At 56.3% G+C, this 13,988-nt stretch overlaps 1 protein-coding gene across 2 annotated transcripts; it reads right to left on the reverse strand.

The window, feature by feature from the left end:
- Positions 1–741: 741 nt before the first annotated feature.
- On the reverse strand, positions 742–13,699 carry SASH3 (SAM and SH3 domain containing 3). Of its 2 annotated transcripts, XM_046672711.1 has the most exons (8): positions 13,477–13,699; positions 6,936–7,031; positions 6,451–6,597; positions 4,829–4,970; positions 3,423–3,571; positions 3,063–3,272; positions 2,758–2,908; positions 742–2,250 (listed from the first exon to the last, which is right to left on the reverse strand). In XM_046672711.1, the coding sequence occupies exons 1-8, from the start codon at positions 13,531–13,533 to the stop codon at positions 2,060–2,062; spliced, it is 1,143 nt and encodes a 380-aa protein (XP_046528667.1). In that variant the 5' UTR covers positions 13,534–13,699; the 3' UTR covers positions 742–2,059. The 2 variants fall into 2 exon arrangements, with proteins under 2 accessions (XP_046528667.1, XP_046528668.1); XM_046672712.1 differs by lacking the exon at positions 6,936–7,031.
- Between the last annotated feature and the right edge of the window lie 289 nt (positions 13,700–13,988).

Below are 13,988 nucleotides of genomic sequence, written 5' to 3' on the forward strand. Positions count from 1 at the left end.
GTGTCGGTGCTCACTAAATGACAGCAATTATTTGTACCACTGGGGCTTTGAGGCCGTTTGGGCTCCTCCTCCTTTCTTTGGTGAGGATCATGCTTGCAGTTTCCTGACGCCCACAGCCACTAAGAGCAGTGGGATGAGTGTAGCTCAGAACAAAGCCTGGAGGCAGAGTGACCTTGTCTTCACTCTGGTGGCTGCTCTCCCTCCAACTTGCCCTCCCTAATGCAGTTAATGCCAGCAGAAACAAAGGAAGCCAGGGGTCGTCGTCTCTATGCCACCTCCTAGGAGACGCTGTAGCTTCAGTGGGCACAGGGTGGGGCCCAGGAAGAGGTGGCCTCAGAGGGAAGGCCATGCTGAATGCACATCTTCCCCTCTTGGACCTGGACAGCCCCCAGTGCAGGCCATTCCTCACTGGGGTGGAAGTCTTCAAGACTCTTGTTAAGTGAATAGTTCTAGGAAATGGGAAGTAGCTACCCACTCGGAGACCCCAGCAGGGCCTGTGGCCACAGGAGCCTGAGCTCCGAGGGGGCCTTGTTAGTGGGGAGGACAGAGCCAGCTAGGGCTTCTGACTGGGGCTTTAGGTCAGCAGGATCAAGAGCAGTAAGCATCTTCAGGGAAGGGGCCGATGGCCCTGAAAGGACAATGGAGGACATTTTGCGGCGTCCGACTTTGAAGAAGACTGGTCTGTCTCTCCCCCCACCCTCGCTCCATAGGAAAGAACTGGAGACGGTCATTTAGTTCTACCTATGTTTATTGCTGCCAACCTATCTGTCTCCACCCCGCTCATATTTACACCCAAACCCTTCCCCAAGCTGACATTTACCAAGGTTCCTGGTAGTAGGGCCAGAAGTGTTCACCAAGCAGGCAGTCTTAGACATAGTGGCAGTTTGTCCCTGGGCCAGGTGAGCCCTGGGGAAGGGTTACTCTGGGAATTCAGGGCTGGGATCAAGGGAGGCGCCCATCAACAGGTACTCTCCCTAGCCTTTTGGAGCTCAGGGTACGTCAAAATCTTTAGCAGGGCAAAGTAGTTGACTCCTCAGTGTCAAGCTTCATTCTTTTTTGCTTGTGTGGACCCACATGACTGCTAAGTCTGGGCCCAGACCTGCATTTGGCTTCTGAGGGGCTGTTCTGTCCTTGGAAGCCAGGTCTGACCGTCTGCCATGGGCCTGGGGGAAAGTGCCGTTGGAGGGGCCAGGAGTGGAAGAGAAGGGTGTGTATTGTGTGAGGATGGGCATTGTTTTAAGCTGGGGGAAGTTGCAGCTTGACCTGAGTTATGTAGCGAGGTACAGAACGGATGAGCAGGAGGAGCCATTTCATTTGGGAGCCCAAGGCCCCTCCAGCCCCCTCAGCAAACCCCACTGGTGTCCTGGGCCACAGGTAACAGGCAAGCAGACATTTAATGTCACAGAATGTCAGAGCTGGCAAGGCCCTCAGTAACTATCCATTCTAATCCCGACCAGCCCTAGACCCAGACTGGGGAAGGCACTTGGTTCAACACACATAGTGATTTAGTGGCCAAACTTCTAAGAAAGTTAAGGAGAAGGAAAGTAGGAAAGGTCGGTATGACTTTCTTCAAACCTTACTTAGGGAATTCTGGACTTAGCCCTGATCAGTTAGGGTCCTTTTAAATGGCCAGCTCCCCTAGGGTTTTGAGACTGACCTGAAGCACTGATTTGGTCCCCTTTTCAGGAGCAGCATGACAGGGGAAGGTGGTGTGGGGGCAAGGAGAGTTTGGAGGCCTTGGTGGTGAGGGACATGGGCAGGGTGGCCCTTCGGTGTCCCACTTGCTGTGGCCGCACTAGGAGCGGGCAGTGCCTGGAAGGGCTGTGCTGTCAGCAGCTGGTGGAGGGAAGGGGCCAGGTAGGTGGAATGTGCCCGTGGACTGCTCCTCATCCACTCCAGCCAAGCCTGTAGGGCCCTGGCCGGCCTCTGCGGCCATAGGCGCCCCCGGGAGAGCAGGCCCAGGCTGGGCGCCAGTCCTCCGGGCCGGCCACCGCGGGAGGCCGGGTCCATGCTCACGGCCGTGCTGCTCGGGCCCAGCCTGGGCTGCGCCGCCGCCGCCTCAAGGCGCCCCGGCCAGGGAGAGGCCGTGCAGCTGCTCCTCGGCACCCGCCAGCTCTGCCTCGTCGCGCCCGCTCTCCGAGCCCTCGAAGCAGCCCGAGTCGCGTGGGATGTCCACCTTGGGTTCCGACACCGTGCGCGCCCCTGGCTCCTGGCTGCTCTCGGCGCCCTCTTCCGCCTCCTCGCTGCCGGCTGCCAGGGCCAAGGGAGGGAGACAGAATACGGAGGGGGCGTGGGCCTTAGCGGGGCGGCTTCAGAAGCCCCAAGGAGCCCCCGCGTCGGGGTAGAGACCCTGGGAAGTCCACTTCAGGCAGTCCTCCCTCTGGCCCACCACCACCCCTGCCCTTCTTGCCCGCTCTGGCTTAGAAGCAGATGGCAGTGGTTTCCACACTGGCTGCCTGGCCCCGGAGCTGAAGCTTAGCTCTTGGCCAGGACCTGGAATCTGCACCCGAATCCTGGCTCTGTCACCACCCAGCTTTAAGGCTGTAGTACCTGCCTCACCTTCTCTGGCCTTAAGTCTCCTTATGATCCCAAACGGAGTTGGGCCCCATCATCCCTAAAACCCCTTCTTCCCATGAACTGCCTGAGACTGAAGTTCAAATGTGCAAAGTGCCTTCCCACTGCAGAGGGCTGCAGGGCCGAGTGGTGGGGGTGGGGGGGATACCAGTGGGCACCCTCTCCAGTCTTAAACCCACTCACTGTCATAGTCCAGCAGCAGCTCAGCGGCCGTGAGCAGCTTGGCCCGGTGCTGCGGGTCCATGATGTTCAGCTCATTGAGGTGTGTTTCCCGCAGCTCTTTGAAGTCTTCCAGCGTCTGGTACCCATTGAGCAGCAGGGTGGATGTGTGCTCCTGTGGGCGGAGGTAGGCCACCAGCAAGGCCACTTACAAGCCACCCCTGCCTGGGATCCCTCCCTCCCCCTATAGCTGACATGCCCTGGCCCCCATCCCTGGGACATGTGTGCCTCCCTTGATCCTAGACACCAGTGTCGGTCCCAGCTCAAACCTCCAGGCCGATGCGCTCCAGCAGCTCATGCAGAGTCTTGGGCTTGGGCCTCTTGCCCTTGCTCTGTCGGCGGCTGGGGCGTGCAGGCCCCACAGCCTCCTCGGGCAGCACATCCACATAGATGAACTTGAAAGAGCCCAGCTTGCCATTGAGCAGGCCCAGCCATGTGCCCACAGGTGGCTTTTCAATGATCTGGATCACATCTCCCTTCTGTGGGAAGAAAGGAGAGCAGAGCAGAGTAGGGGAGAGATGAGGGGTGGTCCCTTGGCCTCCACTGACACTGTCCTACCCTATCTCAGTCCAGCCTCCTTTATGAGTACAGCCTTCCCGGCTCAGGTGGGGCCCGGATGCAAACCTTACCTGAAGTTTCAGCGAGTCATGGTCATAGGGGCTGGGAGTGAAGTCAGTGTGGACTCGTGCCCGGCCGCAGAAGGGCCCTGTGTACTCGGGGGCAGGTGGTTCCTCCCCAAAGCTGCCAGAGCCTGGGCTGGGGCTGCAGAGCTCACTGCCTGCAGAAGATGGGGCAGGGGTTTGGGTCACCTCTGTCCCAGGACAGCTGGGGCAGTGCCCAGCAGGGGGTTTCCGGGGGGTCTGGCTGGAAGTCCCAGGGATACATGCTGGGGAAGAAAGCTGGGCTCTGGCAAGTGTCACACTGCAGAAGGGATTCCTACCCATCAGCGCCTCGGCCACCCTGCAGGAGCACAGCTTCACCTCTGGGGGCCTCAGACATGAAAACAGTTGAAAGCAGGAGGAGAAACGGCTCACAGTCCAAAGAATGGGAAAATGGGTAGGGCCTCTAGACATTAACTGGGCCAACACTCCAAGGAACAGATAAGGAAAACTGAGGCCAGAAAGGCCAAGTGACTTGCCCAAGGCCTCTCACCTTCTAATTGGCAGCACTGGGTCTATTCCACTCCAGGTCTCCTGACTCCCACTCCAGTGCTCCTTCCACCCAGGGAGCCACACCCTACATCACTATTTTACTTTCTCTACTTAATAAGACTCAGTGTCTAGTTACATCACATGGAAACTCAGATGGGCTCTTTCTCTCTGGGGAGGGGAAAAGACGAAGGGGGTTTTAAATGGCTTTCAGTGGGGGCAGGGAGGTGTCTGTGGAGCCAGAGAGAGAGCAGGGGACTTGGAACTAGCCCCAGGGGTGAGAAAGGCAGGGCGCAGTGGGCCTACAGCTCATGGCCCACAGCCCCGCCTCCAGGCAGGGCTGCCAGAACCTCCTATCCAGCCTCACGGACATCTAGAAGATGCCAAGTCATGCCCTGAGCCCAGCAAACCAAGGGCTGGCATCCAAGACGCTGAGTCTTCACAGCTGGAGACCCTACACCCCCAGCCCCCGCCTGGATGTCAGAGGTCCAGGGAGCTGTAGCCATTAGCTCCCCTTGGAAGGGTGGGGGTGGCCTGGTCCCACAGGGCAATGAGACTCTTCCTCTGCTCTTGGGCCTGTCCAGGGTCTGGGGACAGCAAGTGGCAGCTCCTCTAGGCCAGACCTAAGTTCAAGACTGGGTCACCTTGGGCAAGTCACTTAATCTCCCTGAGCCTCAGTTTTCGCATCAATAAAGTGGAGACAATAACAGTGCCGGCCCCATGAGGTCGCTGTGAAGACTGAACGTGAGGAGAGCTGGGAAAGTTCCCAGCAGGCAAATGTGAAGGTTCATTTCTCTTACCCCCCAACCCCAGACAGCTGCCTGCATGGTCCTAACTCAGTCTTTTTCTGCGGACTCAGTAGGTGTCCCCTTACCTCCCCTACTCACCCGTGGATGCCTGGCGGCTAAGTGCTGGGAGCTCACGCTCCTCCTGCTCAGAAAAGGCCAGCGCCATCTTCTCAGGGCCAGGGCTGTCCAGGCTGCAGTCTGGAGATGTCGGGGAGGCTGAGCCCTCCTCCAGAGGGTCTCCCTGCAGGGGAGGGGAGGCAGGAAGCCCTAAGCAGCCCTGGCCAGGGTGCACTTGGGGCAGCCCTGGGTGCAGAGGAAGTGGGCCTGGGCTCGGTGGAGAGCTGGGGCCTGGCTTGAGCACCAGCTCTGCCCCAACAGGCTGTACGGCACTCTCTGAGCCCTCGTTTCCTCTTCCGTAAAGTGGGAATGACAGTCCTTGCCTGGCCTACCTCACGGAATGAGGCTCCCCTAGGGTGCCGTGTGAACGTGCTGTGTCAGCTTAAAGTGCCGATGCACGTGCAGAAAAGGCCGTGATGCCAGAGCGCGACTCTGAACTGCACCTGGGGCACAGTCAAGCACACCATGGTGCTGGAGAGTCACACTTTTGACGGTGCTTGTATGTGCCAGGCATGCCTGTCATTTCATTTAATCCTCACTTGAGGGTAAATGCTTGATTGTCCCGAGTCTACAGATGAGAAGTAACAGAGGAATGTTCCCCAACGCCACGCAGAAGCCCACAACCAAGTGGGCCTGGTACCAGGGCCCCTTCACCTCCCCATGCCTCAGCACAGTGGTAGTAACTCTTTCACAGCTGGCTCACTGGCATAAGAACCCCGACCTGCAGCAGTTGCCAATTCCTGTACTGTAAATACACCTGCCATGGTCAAGGTCAAGCTACCACTGTGACGTCTCTGAACGAGCAGCACACTATCATCAACTGTTTCCACTGCACAGAGACTATAGGTACAAATCACCTCAAGGGTGTAGAGAATAGTGAAAGGTAGTCCAAGAATTAGGAAGTGATGAATTTTGAAGCTTGACTGTATTCCCTTTATTTTTAATATAATTTATTTAATTCTAAGTTCACATAATTTAATTTTTACTAATGGCTATGTTTCACACCTGGCTCACAAACTTCCTGGAAATTTGACCAACTGCTGTCCTGAGCTGGTATGAGCCAGCAGGAGCTGACTCCAGCACACCACTGTTGGGACACCTCCTGTAAGAGCCACAAGCACACCAGACTCATTACATGACTTCAGCTACTTGGATGTGTCAGCTCCGCAGCTGTCTGTCCTGCCCTCCCTCCCTGGGCCAAAGCCAGCCTTCTCTATTTTCTCTCATAGGGCCCCTCTTCCAATCAAGCCTTCCCAACCCTGGGGGTAGTTCCAAGCAAAACTTTGAAGTGGATGAATTTACCTCAGGAGATCTCATCTCCCTTTCAGCCGTGCCCTCTGCTCAGGCCTGCCTTCCCAGGAAGCTTCTCTTACCCAGACTTTCACCTCTCCTTGAACTCAACCACTGCTCTCTCAGGACCCTGTCTTGCTGCCACATCCATGGCTGAGAGCGAGCTCCCCTCCCATGTGACCCTTCTGGTATTGAGTCAGGCCTTCAGGCATCGCCGCGGGGCTCTGGCTGTCAAGGTGACCATGCTCACACTCTGTCAGAGTGGCGCCTGTCCTCCCTGTCCCCTGTGTCTCCCCTGGATCCCCAGGCCTCACCATCTCCTCCGACAGGGCCTTCACCATCATCTTGCCCATCTTCCTGTTCATGGTTCGGGAAATCACGGCCCTCCACTTCTTCCCCAGCTTTTTGCCACTCTTCCCAGCATCTTCTGGGCTAGGGACGCCTGAGTCATCTTCTGGAATCTGTAACAACAAAGGAGGAGGTGCAGGGGTCCTGGTGACCCTGTCTGGGTTCAGGACTTGGGGACCAAAGGAGGCTTCAGTCGGACAGAGGCTGGAGAGGTGAGAATGGCAGGCCCCCTCCCCCTTAGCCCCAGCCCTGTCCTCAACCCTGTTCATTTGTAATTAATTTGGCAATTAATTTGTAATTGAAAAGAATGCAGGTGAGTTTTGAGGGCCCAGAATTTTGGTGGGTGGGAGAGGTGGGCTTTGCCTCAACAATCTTAAAGTCGCCTCTTTCCCCTCTCCCCGCCCCCGCCAGGACGTGCAGCCAGATCCCCCAAGGAGGCTCTGAGACTCACATTATCATCCAGATTAAATTCCTTCTCGCTCACCACCGGGGAGCTGGGTTTGGATTTGGCAAAATCCTTGAAGCTGCTGGAGCGCTGCAGCGAGAGCTGGAAGGAGCAGAGGTGTTGCAATCAGCGCTGCTAAAATGGCTGGCAGAGTGAGGAGCACTTCCACCACCCCCAACATGCACGCACACAACCCAGCCCTTGGCAGAGTCGCTCGTGTCCTGAGGGCCCAGGGGTAACGAGTGAAGTGCCAAGACGTCCTTGGAGCTACCTGGCTTTATCTTGATCTTCCGTGGTAAAGGGACCCTAATGAAGCAAGCTCCTGACCTCAGTCAGGCCTCGGCCTAATGCCAGATTTCCCCCAGTACCTGAAGTTTGGCCCCCAGAACCCTGGAGTGAAAGACTAAAAGAGTCAGAGTAAACGCTTATCTCCTGCTAGAGACAGCCCTCAGCACGGACAATAGCATCATCGTTAGATAACCGGGCAGCAAACCCTCTGAACCCCTCGCTCCGGCCTCGGGGCTCTGGGCTGCTCCGAGCGTGTCTCCTGTGGTCTCCCGTAACAGTGAATTGGGCAAACATATTGGGACCTCCAGCTTGCTGCATCTGTGTCCCAAGAGGAGCAAAACAATCCCCCAGAAGCCAGCAAGACCTGGCATTACGCTTTCTGGAAAATGACAGTAGGGACTGTGTGCCCACAGATTTGGGACATGAACGATTGGGGCTAATTTAGTAAAAAAGAAAGCCGCCATTTTCTCTTTCTTCATCTCAGCTTTTCACCCTAACCGCTAACGTGATGAGCTGGCTGTTGCTGGCGTGGGCCGGTGTTCGGACGTCGGGCCTGACCTATGGTTTGCACTGAAGAGACTGTTTTCAGGAAGTGAGCTTTCTGAACTGGATATGCATGCACACGCCAAGAGAGCAGCCAGAAACCAGTGCCCGGCAGATAAGGAGGGCAGGCTTCCCACACAGGAGAGGAGGCTGAACCTGAATCAAGATCAACAGTCAAGACCAGAGATACACACAGGAACCGGGTTCACAGATGGCCAGACAGATAGAGCGGGATAGACTGCAGACACCAGAGATAAGGGCTTGAGGAAGCAAAGCCCCGAACCCACACAAAGCCGAAAGTTTCACATCCTCTTTCCTACGAAAGGGGGGTCCAGTGACAACCCCCCAGGGCAGGGGCAATATCACCTGCGTGCCCCCACCACACACACAATTAGCTCTGCCGCCTGGGACTGCAGTAGAGCACTTGAGTTCCCCTCTCTTGGTGGGTCTGGACCAAAGGCAAACCAGCAATCAGGGTCAGGGCCACACCTTCCTAGAGGTCGCAGCAAGCTAGCTGACCAGAAACTAGGTCAGCGGTCAGGCGGAGCAGACATCACCATCTTGAGGGCTTCCCGGGTGGGGCACCTGCAGCCTCAGTCAGAAAGCCCCTTCCATGCCACGTTGGGAGCCGGAAAAGGGGGCTGTGAGTGGGGAGGGGAAAGTGTGACCGTGGGGTGACCGCGCTGGTTCCCATGCATCTCCTCCATCCTCTTTCCTTGGTTTTCCCCACCCACTATTCTTTCCTCTTTTTCTCCCTTTCTTTCCCCTTCTCTCCTCCACCTTCCATTTATTTCCTCCTCTTGTATGGCTAGGATGCAGCTGCCTGGATAACTTCCTCCACTTATTGCCTGGAAAAGAGGGAACAGAGAGAGGGTGGGCACCAGGCTGGCCTGGGCCCAAGAAGGGCAGGCTGGGCTGCTATTTATAGGCCAATGGGGCTATTGTGGCCTTTTCTCCACCACCCCTCAGCCTGGTCGGCAGACCAGGAGGCCGAGAGTCGCCCCTGAAGCCCCAGGGACTGGGAGCCTGGAGAGCAAGCAGGAGGGCCTGCGTGGGGCCGGAAGTGGTCTTTGTTGGGGAAGAGTAAACTCACCACCAGGCTGCCCTCTAATCGCGCAGTTCTTTCCTTTTCCTGTCATTAATCTGCAGTCTAGGAGCTGGCAGGGGGGCCTTTGGCTCCCCGGACCTGTGTCAGGGCCCCTCTGTCCCAGCTTTAGCCAAAAGCAGGAAGAAATAATCCAAAAGGGCTGTGGGGGTGCTGCTGGGACTTGGGCATAGCTGGCCGCTCCTCAGCCCAGGGACATGGAAAGGATGAGACAAGTTCTTTGGGTGACTAAGCATGAGGGCTGGCCAGAGTGGCCTTCTGCCTGGCCTACCTCCAACCGCAGGGGCAGCCCCAAATACCCTGAATGCCTTTCGGTGACCCTGAAGTGACCCCTCACCCAGGTGTGAGTGGAAATCCTGGAGCCCCTTTGGACTTTCTGCCCGGCCTCCCGTTGTCGTGTCTAAGGAGAGCATGTGGGCATCGTGGAAAGAACTATTTGTCTGGCTTCAGACGTTGCTGGGTTCAACTCTGGGATATGTGACCTTCGGCAAGTTATTTAATGTCCCCAAACCTCAGTCTCTGTCAGTCAGCAAGGCAAGAGTTCCTATCTTGGTTCTGCCATTCCCCAGCTGGGTGAAGCCTCGTGAGTTCCTCAGCTTCTCTGGGCTTCCATTTCCTCATGGGTGAAATGAAGGCAGGAGTACCTGCCTCATCAGGTGATTGTGAGGATGAAGGGAGTGAGCGCCTGACACAGCAACCCCTCAGCGATGTCCGTGTGTGCTTGGCCTTTCCTATGATCCACCTCCAGCCTCTGACCCAGGCCATTCCCCACCTGGAACACTCCGCCCTCCTCTCTGTCAATCACAGTTTCTCCCCTCCTTCAAAATCCAATTTAACTGGAAACACCCCAAATGCCCATCAACTGTGGAATGCATCCATGAATTGTGGCAGAGTCATACGAGGGAATAGTACATAGCAATGCGCTAAGTACAGCTCTCCCAACAATGGGGATGAATCTTACAGATACACTGGTGAGCAGAAGGGGCTGCCACCGAAAAGGAGGCTGTATGTTTCCTTGGATGGAAAGTTCAAAACCTGGCCAAACTAATCCATCACCACAGCCTCACCACAGGCCCATCTTACATCCCCACTGCCCAGCTGGGGAGACTGAGACTCAGAAATGAAGTGTCCTAGGCAGAGTTACACAGCTGGTAGCAGTAAGAGCAGGGGTTTGAACTCAGGTCTGTGACTCTGGTAGCCCGTCCATGTTGCTGTGCTGAGAGCTCATAAAGTTGCCCTCCAGTATAGAAATGGATTAGATGCAATGGTGACCACGGTGGTGTTTGGAGGGCACTACCAGGAGAGCAGGTGGGAGCACGGAGGAGGAAGGGCTCAGGAGGGCTTCGTGGAGGAGGCGCATTTGAGCTGGGCCATGCAGGAAAGCCAAGATATCTCCAGGTGGAGCTGGGAGAGGTTTGAACAAGAGTGAGTTAGGGATGTTCGCAGCAGTGATGGAACGGTGAGTACACCAGAGCGTGTGGTGGGAGGTGGAGCATAAATGGCCATGGAAGACCCTTGCCAGCCATGCCAAGGAGCTTGGGCATTAGCCTGTGGACAATAAGGAGCCACCGGACATAGGAAGTGCATGCTGCTGGGAGTGTCATGCTAGGGGTGTGCAGTAGGAAGGGACCCTGGGGGAAGTGGTATGCTGGGATTGGGGGAGAGAGGGGCAACGAGAGATGGGAAGTAGGGAACAGCTGAGCACTGGAATGGAGCCTAGATTCTTCTCCACTTCCCCCGGTGGGAGGTCTGTGGTGTGGTGGAAAGTCGGGGTGTGTTGGGGAAGGACCATCCTTAGGGGAGACAGGTCCCAGGACAAACACCTTCCCACTCCCTACACTCCAACACTGGCCTTTGGGTGAAATCAGATCAAAGGGAGTGCAGAGAGAGGGCTTGAGGGAGGCAAAGACGCCAAAGGGCAGCCAAGGGTTATGCCCCCCTCCATCTGGGGCATCCCCAATCCTTCGTAACGTACAGTAGGTGCCACATCCTGACCCCACCATCTCAGAGGGCCTGCTTCCCCCTCTGTCTGGAAGGTCACTAATTCTACGGCCTTCTGGGTCTGCCTTACAGAGCTCACCTACTGATGGGTTGAGTCTTTTATGCTCATCAGAATCTTCTAGTGCTTTTGAGATCAGTGGGGGGATGAGAGAGTAGAAGAAGAAGCGGTTAAGACTCTAGAGACTGATTAATCTTGGCTTGGATCCCTGCTCTGCAGCTTACTAGCTGTGGGACCTGGGGTAAGTCATTTAACCTCTCTGAGGCTCAGTCATAAAATAGGGATGCAGACATTATCTGCCCCTCCCTCACAAAGCTGTCATGAGGAGTCAACATGCTAAGAGATGAGTAAAGTGCACAGCCCAGCGCCCAGCGCCCAAGGAGCCCTCACTCACTGCTGGCTCTTAGTGCTATTAAGTCTTGTTTTCTCCACTTCAGGGCTGGGCCCAACTGAGTCTCCTTTGCCCTGTGCTCCCCACTCCCACCTACAGCTGCACATTCACGCATGGGACAGAGCACTCTCGCATTTATTGTCCCAGGTGATCCGTGCAACCTCCTGGTGGGCAGATCAGGAGCTATCCGCCTTTTCCGAGATGAGGAAACTGAGGCCCAAAGAAGGCCAATGAACTGTCCAAGGTCCTCCGGCTAGAACCTGTGGGATTCCAACTTGCTTGCCCCCTGCCCAGAACACTTTCCATCGGGCAGGCCCAGGGGGAAGAGCAGGGGCAGGAGAGACCTCGCTTGTCTTTGTGCTTTCCCTTCCACTGTGTCACCTTGGCTTCTGAGGGGAAGGGACTTGCCCAAGGTCACAGTGCTGGAGCCGAGCCACTGCCTCCAGGCGTAGGGGAGATGCTGTCTCCACCTTCTGGAAGCTTGGCTTTTCTAAGGGCACTTCCATGGTGTGAGGCTTGGAGAGTGGCTCTGGAGGTGGGCCCAGGCTCTGGCAGGGGTGAGGTAGGGCTTGCCTGGACAAACCTCTTCTAGAGGATGTGGACGTCAGAGTGCCACATGGACCTTGCTTCTCCTGTGAGAGGCCTGGGGGAGATCCCAGAGGCCTAGCCACCAAACACAGAATCTGGATGATGGCAGTTGGGAAGAAGACGGGGACTTTTGGTTTCTGTGTGCCCCTGGGTACCTCTGCCTGAGGTGGCACAAGGTCCCAGTGTCAAAGTATCAGTTCTTTCTCAGACTGTTTCCTTCAGCTCAGCTCTCCTGTGGTTTGGGGCCCAGCAGCGTCTAGAACAGTCTTTGCTTCCCACCCCCATCAGCCAGAGAGCAAGGGGAAGTGGACCCACTCGCCGAGGAGTGGCAGCCAATGGCAAGTCTGCTGGGCCTAGCACCGTGCAGGGCTTGGACGAGGGTGACAGAGCCTGTGTGAAGACTCATGATTCTCCCCCCTCTGCCCACCTCCCCTGCAACCTTAGAGAAGCAGCTGGTGTGGGGAGCGTACAGCCGGAAATGGCAGCCACCCCAGGCCCTGAGATGGGGCAGGATGCACACCCCGGTGCCCTGAGGTTCATCGTCTCAGCTGGTTCAGCCTTCACCCGGGAGCTGCTCCCTTGACAAGGGGACTCCCCGACAGGGCACCTGGGCTGAGCTCCAGGGGGAACTGGCAGGGCACGGTGAGGGCCTGGAGGCCCCGACCTTGGCCTGGGGTAGGCCTAGGCCTCTTGGATCTGGTTCAGGCCTGCTTTGGGGTGGTCCCAGGATCCCGCTGGATGTGCAGGATGTACTAGCTGATTGCCTGGGAGAACCCTACAATTGGATCAAAGAATTAAGTCCAGAAATCCTCAAATCCAGCCAGAGAAATCTAGATCTGGCAGAGTCTTCAAGGAATCTTCTAGTGCAGCCTCTGCTCCAGGAAGATGAACACCTCAGCTGTCCATGATAACTGTTTTTCTTCCTGGCCTTTAAAATCACCCCACTGAAATTTTCTTCCTCAGCCCTCACTCCTACACCCCATCTCACCAGCCTCATTTCTCAGTCTTCACAAATAATTTCTCCCCACCTGGGAAGAACCTGTATGTCCCCTGCATCCCACTGCAGGCTTGGAGGCCCTTTCCCTGAGTCTGGAAATCACCTCAGGTCCCATCTCAGTGGACTGCAAGAGAGCTGAGCCAAGTGGGCAGAGTTTGGGCTATGCCCAGAGGGCAGGGGCCCTGGGAGCATCATGACTCCCAGCTGGGTGGCCCATGGGGCCCTTTGAGTGAGATGGTTCCTGAGAGGCCATGCTCAGGCAGAAGTGGTGGCAGGACCAGCAGAGGGGAGAGAGAATTAAGTCCAGTCTTAGGATTCAACTTGAGAATTGTATCTTGTAAGTCTCGACCTCTAGTCTGGGATTCTAGCCTCCAATTTTAGGTCTCTGTCCCACCATTGTCGGGTACTTCTAAGAGTTTATTCTGTAACTCCATTTCTCCAGAATTTTGGAAGTCTCTTCTGTACTTCTGTTACTCTAGTAAACTCGTAAACCTGTTCCACTCCTCTTGGGAGAATGGCCCTCGCCTACAGACTCAACATATGGTCTTTGGCTCTTCCCGCTCCTAAGAGTCCTGGAGGGGATGGGTTGAGAGAGCAGAGGGAAGGAAGAAGTGAGTTCCCAGAGATGTTCCTCACCTTTTTCTTCTGAGTGGGCTCCTTCTCGCTGGCATTGGAGGGCTTACGACGCAACATGGTCCTCTACCCTGGTGGCACGCTGTCCCTGCTCTCCTAGGTGTCGAGATGTGGAGGCCTCTTGCTCAGCCTCACCAGCACCATCCAGGGGCACAGCATGGACCGAGCCTCTGGCTGCCACTCTGACTGCTGCAGTGGCAGCTTGGGGGTGAGGGCCATGGACACCCGGCAGCAGCAGAGTACAGGAAGCCCTGCCACGTGACCTACTCTTACAGCAATCGCAGCCCCTGCTGGCCCCTAGGGAGGAAGGAAGTCCCAGCTTCAGTCTCCAGAGATTCTGATGCAGACTGCTCTTGGGTTGAACAAGCAGAGAAAAGTCCCGACCCTGCCGTCTCATGTCAATCATCACCAGTCCTTCTGCTCCATCTCCCCCGCCGTGGCCAATCAATCAGATGTTATGTGGCCTAGGCAGGCCTGTTAGCTCACCGATCACAATCCAGAAACCAGAAGTTCGA

Source organism: Equus quagga, chromosome 10 (genome assembly GCF_021613505.1).
Source record: "Equus quagga isolate Etosha38 chromosome 10, UCLA_HA_Equagga_1.0, whole genome shotgun sequence".
Taxonomy (NCBI): Eukaryota; Metazoa; Chordata; class Mammalia; order Perissodactyla; family Equidae; genus Equus; species Equus quagga.

What these genes read in the sequence shown, in the direction of transcription:
- SASH3 (XM_046672711.1), bottom strand. Translation starts at nt 13,533, where the DNA reads ATGTTGCGTCGTAAGCCCTCCAATGCCAGCGAGAAGGAGCCCACTCAG. An exon ending in AGCCCACTCAGAAGAAAAAG is followed by an intron (nt 7,032 to 13,476) that starts GTGAGGAACATC and finishes TGCTCCTTCCAG; the next exon opens with CTCTCGCTGCAGCGCTCCAG. An exon ending in TAGCCGCCAGGCATCCACGG is followed by an intron (nt 3,572 to 4,828) that starts GTGAGTAGGGGA and finishes CATCTTCTGCAG; the next exon opens with GCAGTGAGCTCTGCAGCCCC.